The sequence below is a fragment of the Schistocerca nitens genome, chromosome 1 (genome assembly GCF_023898315.1).
Source record: "Schistocerca nitens isolate TAMUIC-IGC-003100 chromosome 1, iqSchNite1.1, whole genome shotgun sequence".
Classification (NCBI taxonomy): domain Eukaryota; kingdom Metazoa; phylum Arthropoda; class Insecta; order Orthoptera; family Acrididae; genus Schistocerca; species Schistocerca nitens.
In genome coordinates this window covers 653,381,283-653,397,614 of record NC_064614.1, presented here as the reverse complement: position 1 = coordinate 653,397,614, position 16,332 = coordinate 653,381,283, and the positions used below count along the sequence as shown (strand labels likewise).

The window sequence follows — 16,332 nt, the reverse complement described above, 5'->3', positions numbered from 1 at the left end:
AAAGCCCATCCTGTCCTTTCTGGGAGGAAATGAAAGATGAGTTAGAAAAGGGAAAAAATTACAAGAACATTACAAGAACAAATTGTGAGGGACAGGCTGCCATAAAATGAATGGTAAGTCGCATGCAGCCTGTTGGCCATAGACTGTGCATCTCTGCACTAGAGGGATATTTACATTAATTGTTTTCCTGCTTTGATTGTTAAACTGCCATATGTACCATACCATAGATGCAACTTACATAAAACTCACAGTGAGGAAACAACCAGTATATATGCTGAATATCAGCAAAAGTTTCACTTATACTGGGACTGTGCAAGGTGTAGTTGGGTGTTACATGTTCTGTGTCATATTATACTTTTTGTAGCTTTTACAACATTTATTGGATAGCAATGCTTCGAAAACCACTGTCATACATAAAGGCTATGTCTTCTGCTTTTCGTATTGTACAGTGTAGTCCTATGTAATTTCATTTAGCTCTGGATATGTAATAGGTACTACTTTTATAATGAAGATTTAAGACCAAAATATTAGTAATGTTAATTCTCTCTCTGTGAGATTGTTAGTTTTGCTATAATATCACACCATATGTAGATGACTTCTATCTGTCCAGCTTTATTTTATGTTATTTTATTTATTTTTATTATACAACTGTTAAAATTTTATGGCTATAGTTACTAGTTATTGCCAGTTGTTTTAAATTACTATTTTAATATCTTTCTTTCTTTAACTGTAGTAATCCACTTTACTGTATAGCCACCTGGCAGTATTTTCATTGACCTATAAGCCAGAATAGACAGTATCAGTCAGTCTGTTTGTTACTTCGGTCCAGTTAACTTTAACTGACACTGTGGTTGAGCATGATGACTATGTCATGTCACATATGACAATGATGTTTGCTCATATGTACACAGGACCAGCAAACTGGCTGCTATTTTGATCCATTTAACTTTGATTGACGCTGTTGTTGGGCATGATGACTGTATCCCATGTAACGTATGACAATGATATTGATATTCGTGCAATGTTTCACATACCTATACTGTAAATAAGACTGTAAGGTATGTTTTTCACTGTAAATTTGTTTTCATGCTATTGACTTGAAGCTAACTAACTAGCTTGTTTTCTCTGTTAATTCATTACTTTTTATTTTCATACAGTATAATATGGCACCACACATTTTCAGTGGAATTTGTTACTCAACCCATGTATTATCTGTGTATATTTTTTTTTTTTTTTACAGTGACATTTCTTTAAAGATGTTAACATATGTTAACACTGTAATGTATACCCTCAATTTAGGCACTGTACGTTTTTATTCTGAAGTATTTCTGACTTGTAAACTTGTAGCAACTTTCAGATCTTAAGATGACTGTTTGAATGATAGAAACTAGGAATCAACATTCTCCAAATTGTGATCTTGGCCAAATACAGGTTTTTAACAAAATCTGTAACTGACAATTTTGACTAATATTTCACTGCATATTTATTCCCTCATGAAGTTTGTTGTAAGTAATCCACTGTAGTTCAAAAGGAGCAGCGATATACATTATTACAATACCAGTAGCAAAAATTACATTCATTATGCCACATTAGGTTAAGAAGAGGTGCACAATACTGCAACAAAAATTTTTGATCATTTACCCTGTATTATAAAATTTCTGACAAACTGCAAAGTAAATTTTGAAAAAAAAAAAAAAAAAGACGAAGTTTCTCCTTGACAACTTCTTCTATTGCGTAGGAGGATTTTTATTATCATAATGTGTAAAAGGCAGTGGGTAGGAATTTTTAACACAAATCTGTATGTTCTCTTTTTTTCTTAAAAAAAATAATCACCATGTAGCCATTAACAAAATAATTTGTGGCCTAAATATAAAATGACTTGTTCCACAATATTATGATTTCTCATGCAAATCATCCATGGAACTTCAAACTAACTGACTAGCTTGTTTGCTCTGTTAATTCATTACTTTTTATTTTCATACAATATAATAAGGTACCACACATTTTCAGTTGCATTAGTTACTCAACCCATTTATTAATATTTGACACTTTTTACATGTAGTACATTCTGATCCATTGCACTGAAATACTGCTCACGGATCCTTAATATGAATTTCATCCGTAACACTGAATATGAGACATAACATTAATAAAAAATTACTTTTCCTTAGTGATAGAATCAAATCATGCTCCAGTGGCACAAGAATTCTTGAAGAAGGGCTGTCCAAGGGGCTTGAGAGGTCATATGTGGGCACAAGTCCTTGGGGCAAGTTTAAAACCAACAGTAAGTTGTACAATTTATTTTTAGCTGTATTAGGGAAACCATTCATTATGGGATACTTCTCATAATGTTATATTGTTTTATTTGTTATAATTATTGACATTATTTTTATAATTATTGTGGCAAGGAATGACATTTTAAATACAAATGCTATTATGAAAAAATTACATCACTTTTATAGATGCAATTAACTCATTGTTATCTTTGCAGATTGAATATAATTCTCAAATCATATTTTAATTAAGTTCTGGGAAAAACTATACCTAATCTCTTCCAGATGGCAGTTCTTTAGTTGCATAATTTATTGGTTCTCTTTACTACACACATACTCTGGTGTTGAAAAGAGATTAGGTTATTGATCTATTTTAAAGAATAATTGACAGATTTCAGTTTCATTCTTTTATTTCAAATTCTTCAGCATTTAACTGTGTAGAGAATACCAGTACTTCTTGATTTCTGAAGTCATCAAAAATAAAACATAGAGAGTTAAAACCTTTCCACAGCTTGTACAGAAATCAGATTGTTAATAAAAGAGGCAATGGACATAAAAGGGAGACAGTGGTTGAGAAGGACATGAGACAAAGTGTTATTTAGTCTGTACATGACCGTGCTGTAATGTAAAATAGGAAAATGAATTAAAGTTTGGTGAGAAAAAATAAAAATCTTTCAGAATTGCTGATGATTTTGTAATTCTATCAGAAATTGTGAAGGAGTTGAAAGAGCAAATGAATAGACTGGATAGCATCATGAAAACTGAGATGAATATAATAAAAGTAAAGCAATGATAGTGGACTATTCAGATTAAGTCAGGTGATGCTGGGAAAATTAAATTAGGAAATGAGGCACTGAAAGCAATATCCGAATTTTGCCATTTGGGAAACAAACTAACTGTTAGTGGCAGAAATAAAGAGGATACTACATGCAGACTGGCAGTAGAAAGAAAACTTTTCTGAAAAAGAGAACTGCATTAATACTGGATATAAATTTCAGTGTTATGAAGTCTGTTGAGGTTTACACTTACTAATATTCTTTATTCCATATTCACCAGGTACACAAATGGTGAACAACAAGTACAGAACCACACAGTCCAAGAGTAGTCTGAGTCAGAGGTAGTAGTTGTCACCACAAATCGGCCAGCATAGTATGTGGCTCCTATGCAGCACCAACGAGAACTGCCTTACCCTACTTAATATCAGGCATGTCAGCAACAGGATCCCACCAGGTGATACAGTGATCACTTTTAGGGCATAGCTTCTTTCCAGCATTTGTCCTGTGGTGGCCACTAGCAGTTTGCAGTGCCCTCAGTGGTACGGAGAGAAAGTATGAATCAATTTTGGACAGTTGTGATAATTTCATCTCACTGCCTGAGTCGGTTAAGTCAGTCTTTCATGGAAGTTTATCTCTGGAGTGTAGTCTTATATGCAAGTGAAATGTAAATGATAAAACAGCTCAGACAAGAAGAGAACAGATGCTTTTGAAATGAATTATAACAGAAGACTACTGAAGTTTGGATGAGTAAATCAGATAACTAACGATGAGGTCAAAGTCCAGAAAAAGTAGGAGAGTGAAAGGAGAATGCTGAGATAGGTGACAGAGTGGGCATCCAATAAGGATAGCTTCAAATGAGAACATGAATACTAACTAAGTAAAAATAATCCTGTTCTTCAGTGTATGGGCTGCAAAGGGCCCAACTGGGGAAGGCAACTTGCCACCAACTATTTGGAGTAGTCATCACAGATGAACTGTTGCAAACCAAAGTCTGAAAAAAATAGAAGAGTGAAGGGAGAGTGAGCATTGTCAGATTGGTAGCTGAAAGCAGAGCACATCTCATTTGGAACCCACGCTATGTCCAAATGTCTCGGAGCCTCATGTGACCATCCTTCCATACTTTCCATTGGCTGCTGCAGACATCACTTGCAAAATGTGACTTGCCTGCAATTACTAACCTGTACAAATTAGTTCTGGCCTGCAACATAGGCTGTTTCTGGTATGCAAGTCATGGGAAAGGTGCCGCGAACAGTGTTGGTACCAAACTGAAAGAAAAATTTTTAACATCCCATGAACCAATAAAGCACTCCCAAAATTCCTACAAACAGGTGGCAGCGTGCACAACTTTCCCTTTTCCACAGGAGTGGTGGCTACAATGTTTACAAGTTTTTCAGGAACTCCCTTGGGATGATGGATTGCTCGTATAGGGAACTTAAGATTTATGGGTGGGTGAACATTAAATGATTTAAAAAATAATTATGCATGTGTGAAATACAATTATTATTTAATAATATAAGGGGGAGTATAATGGATTACAGGCAGTGTGAAATTGCTGGTACAACTTGTCTATGTGGAGCGGGCTTAAGTGATGGGTTGACAGGAATGAGTTGTAGTGGTGAGGTGACAGGGCCACCGATGTATGGCAGCATTGCCCACAGTGGCTCAGTGGCTCTTGATTCAGGAATCGGTAGTACAGATCTACAACATTCTGCACAATGGGCATTAGAGGTTGCCATAGGGTTGCGTCATACATTATAGTAGCATCCAATTTTTGGGAACTTTTTTCAGCCAGAGACATTAAGTAAATAGTGCAACATCTGCTTGTATTGTTTTCTCTCCAGCACTAATCATTTATCTTGAAAGACCATCATTTCCTGCTGCCTTTCCATTCATCATGCACTGAATAACGTTATACATCTCATCTGCCATTGTTTTATTAATTTCATTGTTTTCTTTATTGCCTATATGCATTTATGATTCATTTCTTGAACACAAATATTTCAATTATTCTTTGAACGCTGATACAGTTTTCTCTCTGTTATCAATTATTGTGCCACCTGCCGTCTTACTTTATGAAATGTAATGTGTACCAACATAATGAAGTTCAGCTATATTTAGTCAGTACTCCTGCTGCTGTCAATCATTTTTCTTCCTAAATTTCATTGTTTATTAGTTACTTGTTCTGTAGATGATTTGCATCATATCTACTGAAACAATGTGGAATGAGCTATATATGTATGCTTTTCTTTGTGCGTATAACTGTATTTACAAAATACTAAATACCTCAGTAGTTTAAGTTTAATAAAAATGAACGTATTGTTTTTATTACTTCCTCTTGAAGACATTTCTGAATAATTTTGTTTAACTTGCCTATAGCTGTCTGTATATCATTATTTTGTTCTGATATTCCACCTTCAGTTCCAACAAAGTACAGAATGAATGCCTCTCCAGGTCTGTTCAGTTGATGAGTTACTATATGATGTATACAAGTATATATAGTTGTGTATAGAAGTTAGTTTGATTTATAATCTAGTTTTCTAGGTTTTTACTGTCCTCCTGTTTGTTTTTTAAACAGATCTGATGATGGCTTGGTAATAATTTAAAATGATAGTACCATTTCAAAGAACTAATGCTGGAATATATAATAAAAATTATAGAAAACATTCGTGATTTTTCTCTTAGGCAGTGTGCCTAGTCTGTTTACAATGTGGCTCCTGGCCTGCAACATGAGCTGTTGCTGATATGCAAGTCACAGGAAAAGCAGCACAAACAGGTGATAGTACCAAGGCGAAAACAAAAATTTTAACAATCCATAAACCAATAAAGTACTCACAAAATTTTTACAAACTCTTCGTTCCACAAGAGTGGTGGTTACAATGTTTACAAGTTCGTCAGGTGCTCCCTTCGGAAGCGATTTTTCTTCATACAGGTAAATCACCTCAGGGGACAATAATATAATACACAAAGGGACAAAAACAAAAAACGAAAGTGGATTTAGTGATGTCTCCATCATTGGAAAAAACTTAGAGATAAGTTCAGTAGACACAGATTTTTGTAGTCCGAAAGAACACGATGCACCCAATTAAGTCATCTATTCATATGAATGCATAGGTATTTGGAACAGTACATTATTGACAGCTTTTTCCAGTAACATCCAATAATAATCTTCTGTTGGTCTATATGATTCGAGAGCAACTGTGTGTAGTTTGTTTACTTAGGGTCATTGAGTGCGAATTCTCATTGAACCACGCCATAACTTCTGAGAACATTTTCTAGACCTTAGCCACATTATTAGGAAGAGATTGATTGCCAGTCAAAAAGTATGAATTGTCTACAAAAGTGTGAAGTTGCAAGCTGTTTTACAGGATCAAGGTAAGTCATTACAAATAGGGATCAAGGATAGTATGACAACATGAGGAAAAGTTCATAGCCACCCAAGATCCTGTACCCCCATCCACCTTTTGGTTTGGTTTTGTTGATTATATCTTTATGCTCTAGACCCAGAGCCAAGACACACTATCATCATTCCCTACAATCTCAACAGCTCCATTCCTACTCATCTGGATGCCATGTTTTTATATATTGAGTTTCAGCTCTCCAGTGGCGTCATAAAAAAACTCTGTCAAAATCAAGCTTGCCAATGATCAACAGTTTCTCCACTGTGATTGATATCCTTCCTTACACACTAAAATCTCTCTCCCACACAGTCTGGTCACATGTGCCCAGTATGCTGAAGGTCTTATTAATGTTTACACCAACAAACATTACCCTCCAAACTTGGTCTACAACCAGATATCTTGCGATATTTCTGCATGTACTCCTAATTCTACAACCATCCCCCTGAACGGGAGCCCACTCCTCATTTTTTAATATCACTGCAGACTAAAACATCTTAACCATAGTCTCTATCACATTTTTGACTAACTTTCATCATGCACTGAAATGGGGAATATCCATCTCACATGTCCCAAAGTGGTATTCCACTCCTCTGTCTACAAAGTATCCTGGTCCATCCTTATGACATACCTACTCTTAACACTCTCCACATGAGTTGTATTCTTGTGGAAAACTCAAGCACAATTATGCACCCACCCAGCTGATCCTCTTCCAGTGTTATCATGGTTATCCTACTCTTTCAGGGTTAGGGCTTTGGAAATCAGTTATACCGTATACCATCTCTACTGCAACTTCTACATGGCGTTTTATGTAGGCATGGCCACCAGCTGACTCTCCACCAGAACATATGGCCACCTCAGAATGATGCTGCGAATGAAAATCTATGCAGAGTCCTCATGAATGGGGCCAATTTTATGAAAAGAGTAGGGAATGGTGTCAGAGTTCTAGTGATTGTCTTGGTGTACTGTTTCTGGGGATATACTTTGGAACTGCCAAGTACTAAAATCCCTGTCTTTCCCCTTTATGGGATCTACTCAAACTGCTGAGGCAATACTATGGACAATGTCGCATTATCAGCAGGAAGCAATGCCGCAAATCTGTTTGTTAGAGGCCATATGGCCATTACCTTCATACAATCTTCCTTGTGAAGCACCTCAAAATCTTCAGATCTAGGCACAGTTACTAGTTACCATTGGGTGGATGGGCTAGTGTTCTCTATGGAAACAAGAAAGCAATGAGAGTATCTGAGAATCTCCACAGTGCATTCACAACAGGAGACCATCTTGCCACTCCATCATTGTTACAGTTTGTAGTAGCCATATAAACTCTGTCAAAAATTGCCAGTGCACCTTCCAGCAGTTTGCAAAAAGAAATCAACTTTTTCATCATGATATTGCAACAACAATAATCCAGAGAGAGAGAATCTATCTCTTTCACAGAGGAATGGAGTCCAAAATAGTGTTATGCTTATGTAGAAACTAAATCAAGCATAAATTACAAACTTCAAGCTCTGTCTGCTACAGGTGTCATTGTCACCTAGTGCCATAGGATCTATAACATTAGTGGTTGTCATTTAATGGTTCAAACTGAATCAAGTGGCAGGAATGCTTATGGTTCAGATTCAGATTCTTTATTCAAATTCCTTGTTGCCATTGGCCACATACAGCAGCAAGTTACAGTTACAATCAAAGTATTAAAATTAATATGCATACTACATGCACAAATATAGTATCTTCAACAAATACAGCAAAAACCTTAAATATTAATATCAACATTGTCATTTTCATTGAACTCTTTTATATTGTAACATCAATTTTTTGTTAGCCAGTTGTACAAGGTATTCAGAAATTCCCATTACAAACTTCTAGGACTTGTAGAAGGGAGTGAGTACATAACATTTTGAATGGGAATCCAAGTCCAGAAACATGCCGTTTCCCTTCTACAGCCGTTTGAAAACATGTTTTCTAGTTAGATATGCAACAGGGTAGTCATAGTGGGGTGGCGGGTTATGTCAGATTGTCTGCCATCAGTTGGTCTCCATCCTACCTCTGTGATTTTGTCTGAGCCTCATCCATTGTCTGTGAGAATTAGAGCAACATGGTTGAGCACATATTTGCAGAATACACCAACACAATCCTTCTGAATGATGAAGTTCAGGGTAATGGAAGAGTTGCTAGCTGCCTTTATCAAGATTGTTCTCCACAACATATGACTCCATCACATATGCTTTTCACCACAGTTATGCAGTGGCTTTGAGAAAGGATACCTTCAGTCAGCAGACATGACTGTGGTGCTATAAGGAGACATCACACACCTGAACTGGAAGAGGCCATACTGCATCACACTGAAGAGAACCCATCAACAAGAACATAAAAGTATTTGGCTATTGATGAGTCAAATTGTAAAACAAGTGATGTACTGGGTCACACCTACTCAATTACTTGTAAAAGAGACTACACTACCAACATGTTTTCAAATAACAGTGTGGAAACAGTATTTTTGCAGACATGGGTTCCAGTTCACAGTATTATCTACTCATTCCCCTCTACAAGTCCTAGAAGTTGGTAATGGGAATTTCTGAACAGCCTGTATAATTTAAATTTGATTTTTTTAAATGAGAAGGATCAAGCAGTGAAATGAAACTTGTTAAAAATTCTGTTGCTAACCTGTCCCTTGGGATGTCAATGTTTGCCTTATTTCTAGTCTCATGTTCATGAATTGTTTCCCGAAAAAACACTTTTTCATGTTGTTCTTGACAAAGAGCGCATAATCATAGATAAATAGATTCACCACTGCTAGTACCCTAAGCCTGGTAAAATGAGGGCAGTAGTGCTCTTTAAAACCAGCCTTGCTCTTTACGACTAGCCTTACATATTACATGGACTTTAAAAATCCTATTGATATTATGAGAATGGCCCCATATGAGTAGCTCATATATGTTACTGAAAGAGCACAAAATATGTGATAGAGAGATAATTATCTCTCAGTTTCCACATGAGGTAGGACACTGTGAAATCTTTTTTACAGACTTGGTTGATATTGTTTTGATACCAGAACACAAAGAATTTTGGTGGCTACCTTAATGGTCTAGGACACATTGGCTGAAAGGAAACATGACTATTTAAGCCATTGGCTGGCCTGTAGATTGCACCACTGAGAGGCTGCACACCCACCCAAGAGTGGGGATCTCTGCCAGTGCTAGTGTCTTGAGATTTCCGTGACGAGCCATACAGCTGTGTGCCCAGATTGCTGGTATGGAATTTTATGTGGATCACTGATTCCCTGAGCCAGGAGTGGATGGCCACAATGTAGAGATGGAGGCCTCTGAGGTAATAGGGGAGAGAAACTCCCGGTTGGGGGAAAGCTTGAAATATGGATGAAAATGGCAGATGCAAAGTGCCACTCCATGCTCCCCTGTGGGAGCATGACATGATTGGACTGGTGATGGGCATTCCAAGCTAGGATCCATGCCAGTGTCCAGCAGTAATGGGGAAGGTGGATGTGACTCTGCCAAAGGCTGAGGTCACACAGGAGACATTGAGTGAGGGGTGTGTCCGCCTGCTGGAAGGGCACCATAGCAGCTGCTGGAGGCTGTGGCATTGAAAGCTTATCAGGCAGTGCTGATGCAGGCAGAAATTGAAGCTTGAACACGAGCAGATAGGAAGCACCCAGCAACTGGGGCACCAGCAAAAGTGGAGGCATGGACGGAAAAGTGAGTGGGTGCCCACCTGACCTCAGAATGGACTTTGATGGCACCATCCGAAGAGTGTAGACATGGCATCTGTTCTGACATGGTGGGTACCAGTAACCAACAGGGGGGCTGACCAAAACCACACATGCTGACTGTCATCCCTGTGTGATACAGTGGAACTTGACAGTGGGTGAAGAAAAGCAGATGCAGGAGCTGTAGCAGAGTCCATGGCTGGCAGCCATGGAGACACTCAGTAGGGCTACAGGAACCAATAGGAGTCATCCAGTAGGCTGACAGGAAAAATAGTAATGCTTTCTCAGCAGGAAAATCCTGCAGATATTTTTTTCATCTTGGCCGGCACATGGCCTCACTGTTTGATTGAGGGTGAAAGGGAAGGGAGCGAACATGGCGAATGCCCGACTCACACATAGAAATCACAAAAAGGCTGGATCAGGAACTGAGGTCCATTGTCAGAAATGAGAGTAACTGGGAGATCTTCCACATGAAAATTTTTTGAAAGAGATTAAATAGTAACTTTGATAGTTCCAGGGAGCACCAGGCCATGTATGGAATATATGAGAATGCATCAATGAAACCCCAGCCAAAACACATTCAGAAATGGACCTGCAAAAGCCACGTGGATGCATTCCCAGGGCTGGGTTGCTGAAGACCATGGGAGAAACAAAGATTTGGGAGTCACCTGTTGACTAGTGCACAGGGGACATGCAGCCATCAAATGCTCTAGCTCCGGTCAATGCTGGGCCAGTACACATGTCTGTGAGCCAAGGCTATGGTGTGGGAAACACCATAGTGACCATCAGGTAGCAGCAGTAAGACCTCCTGCCACAAACTCCCAGGAATGACCACCCTGGGAGATGGGCTGCACCATCCGTGGAGAGGCGGAGGACTCCATCTGAGACTGAGATGATGGTGCAAGACAAAATAATTATGTATCAGGTCAGAAGTGTGGGTCCTGAGGGAGATGCTGTGGCCCTGCCAACCTGGGTACTAGTGATTGGAATTCATCTACCACTTGGTAGGAGGCAACATCCATATGGAAATGCACAAGCTTGTCTCTATCAAACTTGGGGTTTGGATTGATAGGTAGCCTGAATAAGATGTCCACATTGGCACAGTATCCAGTGGGGTGACAATGGATGCCATAGTGGTTTTTGGAGAGGAACAATCACCAGTGCTGCAACCTGTAGGCCACCTAATTTGGTACCTTTGTGGATGGACTGAATAACAAAACTAATGGTTGTGCTCCGTAATGAGCTGGGATTTGGTACCATACAAGAAGACATAAAATTTGGTGACTGTGTACGCATTGGTCAGAACTTCTTTTTTGACCTGAAAGTAATGGACTTGTGCTGAATGGAGAGTTCTGGATTTGAACACCAGTGGCTATTCTGAATCGTCTGCATTTTGATGGGCAAGGTCAGCCCGCACACTGTACTATGAGGCTTCTGCAGCCAAAACCAATGTTTTGTTAGAATCAAAAGTAGCTAGACACAGTATCAATCTGAGGCAGTCCTTCAGCACGGAAAACGCCTGGTCGAACACCAGAGACCATGCCCTGGGAATGAACTGGTGGTAATAAGCAATTTAACCAAGAAAGCTTTCAGTGCATGCAATGATGAGGAATGTGGCAGGTCTATAATGGCCTTGGCAAGACTTGTCAAGGATTGTTGGGCACCTTGCCATAATATGGTATGGCCCAAATACTCACGAGATTGTTGGAAAAATTTAGACTTCTGTAAATTTCAATGCAGACCCATGGCCCAAAGTTCTTCAAAAAGGACCCAGAGATTGGGCAAGTGGTCACTCATAGTATACCCAGTAATGATGATGAAACATTGCATAATAATGGACGCAACCTGTTCCAGAGAATGATGAAATATTGTGTGGGCAGTCTCCACACCAAACATTGACAACTAGTATTGATACAGGCTGAAAGACATATTAGGAACCATGACATGCTTGGACTTATTAGGAACCATGACATGCTTTGACTCCTCATCCAAGGGTAACTGGTGATATGCTTCATCAAGTTTTGAGAAGAATTGAGCCTCTTCTAAATGTGCGAACTGTGTGAATAGCTCTTCCAGGCGTGGCAATGGGTATGTGTTGACCACAGACTGTGAATTCACGGTGACCTTAAAATCACTGAAAGTCACATTTTACCAGTGTGTTTCATCACATACCAAGGGGTGTGGCCCTTTCATTAGAATAAATAGGAATCACACCCTGAGAGATGTGAGATAGTCCAACTCTGCCTTAACTTGGGATTGGAGGGCTATCAGAATCTGCCAAGTGTAAAAAAATCTAGGAGCTGACTGCTTCAAGGTTATGTGGGCTCTTAAGTCTTGAAGCATCCTAGGCCTTCTGCAAAAATATCCTGAAATTCAGAGCACAAAGACTCCAGTGATTGATAGCGGTATTGGCAGATACCAACTGTATGGAGTCCCTGACTATCGAGCTAAAGACCTGAAAGGCATCAAACCAGAAACAGTTTGCTGAACTAGCATTATGAACAACAATAAAGGTAACATGCTGAGTTACTGATCTAAAGGTAACATCATGTGTGAATTGACCAAGAAAAGGGATTTGCTGTTTACCATCTCCCCATAGCCAGCTGTTTACGGGCAACAGCAGAGGAGAGCCAAGGTCTAAATATGTTTGGGCATTAAGCAGGAAAACTGCTGTACCGGTGTCCACCTGCAGGTGCAGCTGACATGAGAGAACCAAGATCTTGATAAAGAGCTTGTTAGATACCTGATCAGGAACTGGTCCTGATGATGACACTACCTGGATATCCATATCCATGTTCTCTGCCATTGATTGGGAGACCTACCGCAGTGCTGGGAACACACTGATTTATTATGTTGGGAGTAACAAGACACACACAAGTCAACATAAATTGGCTGCTGGAATGCTGTTTATGTGCTACATGGAAGCCGCCAAATCAGCCAGCTTACACCGCCACCACATTGTCCTCACTGGATGCAGTGGACGCAGCTGGGCCTCCCTACACTGCAGTGACATCGCACCATGCTTTCAGCTGCTGACCAGCTGTGTGTTGTGACCTCATACAACTAGGCAATGGACAACACCTCATCAAGGGAAAGGTTTTATAGTTGGAGGACTTCATCTGCATATGACTCTTCTGACTTGTACACAACAAAATGGCCATGGAGAGTCGAGGCCAAGGCACAATAAGACTGATGAGGCTATATCTTGCATTGGTAGAATTCAACCACAGCAGCCATATTGTGCATGCCTTGGCAGTAATAGGAAGACAATAATGAGTGTATGTTGTCAAAAGACAACCAAGAAGATTCCTTTACTGGGGTCAACTGGCTCAGCACCCAATACAAAGCAAGAAAAATCCGTGACAAAAACAGTGCACAACATATCTCTGCATCTGTCATGTGGAAAGCATAGAAACTTTGTCATAGATATTGTTCATATGCAATCTTCCCCCACCTCATCAAATGGTGTGAATGGAAGTGGAAACATAGCCAGAGATGAAGGTGGTAAGAGCAATGCCGGCACAGCCTGTTGCTTGATTATAGAAAGTTCCATCTGCTGTTGCACCAATGTTTGAAGCAGAGCTTCCATGTCACAACAAGAAAAATGTCACAGCCCAATGCAAAAAGCAACTGCTCAATGAAACATTTGAAAAATGACCCTACTAAACTGAGGAAAGATAAATTAGTAAGGACAACACCTCATCAAGGCCTTCCTCATTAAGTGGAACTGATGTTCCATCCAGCCATCCACGGGGTAAATAGTACAGTAACATATATGACCAATCTTATTAAGTTCTGCAAATTAGTTGTCTGGGAGTAACACAAATATGTTTTATAAGTGACTCTGGTAAACATATGCTGTCACTGGTCAGTATTGTTACAAATGATTCTGTCTCTTGCCTTATTCTTGGTCTTGTATGGAAAGAGAAGCCAATAATAAATCCTTGTTATATATTATAACAGTGTGTAAATAAACGTAAGAGTACATGTGCACTGAATGAAATCCCAAGGTATCAAATGTTTGATACACTCACAGCTCTTTCCTAAAACACCGATAAGAACTCAGAATTGAAGTGAAATGTTTCCACATGATAAATAATACTATGATTATTTTCACCAAAAATATATGCTTTTACTATTGTATTAAGAATAATATTATCACTGCCATTTCTCTTTATATAACCTGATTTTATTTATTTATTTATTTCTTGTGTATACAATGTTTCCTTGCTGAATATTTGATTCTGCTAGCCTCTTAGGTAGTTCTTAGTTGGTTAGCTGCAACTATATCTTTTGTACTAAGCCTGGTTGCTAATAGCACTTTATTTGTATTTCAGCATCATGATTATTTCAATGAGTTGAAGTACTATGTACTTCAGTATGATCTTCTGGTAGATAAACTCATTATTAAGGTATGTACCTGCTACACAGATTAATCTTGATAATAATCAAATAGCAAAATATGAGAGCATAGATGTTAGCAAGTTTCAAAAGTTATGTTGATTATAGTCTGGAATGTTAGTTAATGATCCAAAATATATTTTATGAAATACTAAAATGTACAGTAGTATTAATGACCCATAAAAACAATAGCAACTAAATAAGTTCTTATTATAAAGCAATCTCCTTCTTTTAAGTTTTTCAATTTTTATTAGTGACAAAGATCCAAATTAAAATTAACATGCCACAGCCCATTTATCAGTGGCTCACTGTGGTACAACAAATTTCCAGAATTTTTAAGTGCTCATACAGGGGATGCTTTTGAAACAAAATTAAAATCTTTTCTTGTAAATAAATGTCTGTATTCACTGAAAGAAATCTCAACTATTCAAAGTATCTGCTTTAGGCCATTAAAACAAGTTGTTGCTTGGTGGCAATAGCCACAAGCTATTATAGTATTCAATGATTTGTAAGTGGTGAAAGAAGGCATAAAAATAACTGTTGAGAGCTGAACAACAGAAATTATAAGTCAGAAACAGACATGAATATTTGCAAATAAGCATAGAAACTATTACCATACTATGTAATCCATAATTTGTCAGAGCACTAATTTATATAAATTCAAATTTATTAACCTTTGTAGATAATAAGATACATATCACATTTTTGTACATATATGTGATATGTTTTAACATGTTTGTGAAAGTCATTATCTAATGACTTTGTACAAAAAGAAATGTAAACAAACCAGTCTCTCATATATACTTCCATGTTAAGAAAACCATATTCACCTTTTTTGATTAAGATGTGATAGGGATAGGTTGGTTGGTTGGTTGGTTTGGGTATAAAGGGACCAAATTACAAAGTCATCAGTCCCATGATGGGATAACTAATAAATATTGTCATTTTTCTTTATTATCTGTGAAGTTACCATAGTTTCACATTGTGTGCATCATAAATTTTATAGTTGATCCTAAACTGTCAATGATTCTAATAGTGTTCTCCATAACATATCACATCAATAATTTGTACTACGTGACAAAACTGAACTCAGCGTTGGAAATATTTCATTCTTCCCCCTTTGTAGTTGGTACACTACATAACGAAACTGAACTCAGAACTGAAAATATTTCATTCCTCCATCTTTGTACTTGGTACACAATCCACCTAAAAGTTACATGGCTTCTCAATTACTGTATATCTTTGTGAAACAAGTAGACTGATAACAACCTCCAAGCAAACCATAACACACACAGCAAAGCTAATAGCTACAAAAGCTTGTACAGAGTGAAAGTTTCAGTATGGGGAGAGAGTGGAATTAAATACAACAGTAAATATGAATGACTTTTGGAGCTAACAATAAAAGCAATATGAAATAAATTAGGTGGCATTAGTGGAACACTCAATCTTTCCATCAAATTCTCATTCTGACACATTCACTTAGCATCACAGCTGGGGAATGAATGGTGACACTTATTCTAACACAATGTGTTGTAATAAAACTGCTCATAAAGGAAACTATTCAACCAATGTATTCTAGATGACACTGCCTTTTCAAAGATTGAAGTCAATTTCAGCTTTACAGTGTTTCATGAAGGAATAATGGTATGCAAAATGCAAATCTTGAATGACAGCCAAAGAAGAACTATGTGATACTGAACATTGTGGGAGTCCATTTCATGATTAAAATTGAGCATAGACTGATTGCTGTTAAAATTCAACTG

General features: G+C 38.1%; 1 protein-coding gene across 1 annotated transcript in view; it reads left to right on the top strand.

Annotated features, from left to right (window-relative positions):
• LOC126236673 (TBC1 domain family member 19) overlaps positions 1-16,332 on the top strand; it is a 169,122-nt gene that overhangs the window by 91,047 nt on the left and 61,743 nt on the right. The window contains exons 7-8 of the mRNA XM_049946160.1: positions 2,172-2,284; positions 14,506-14,580. Of these exons, the coding sequence (XP_049802117.1) occupies positions 2,172-2,284; positions 14,506-14,580 (188 nt within the window). The remainder of the gene's footprint in view (positions 1-2,171; positions 2,285-14,505; positions 14,581-16,332) is intronic.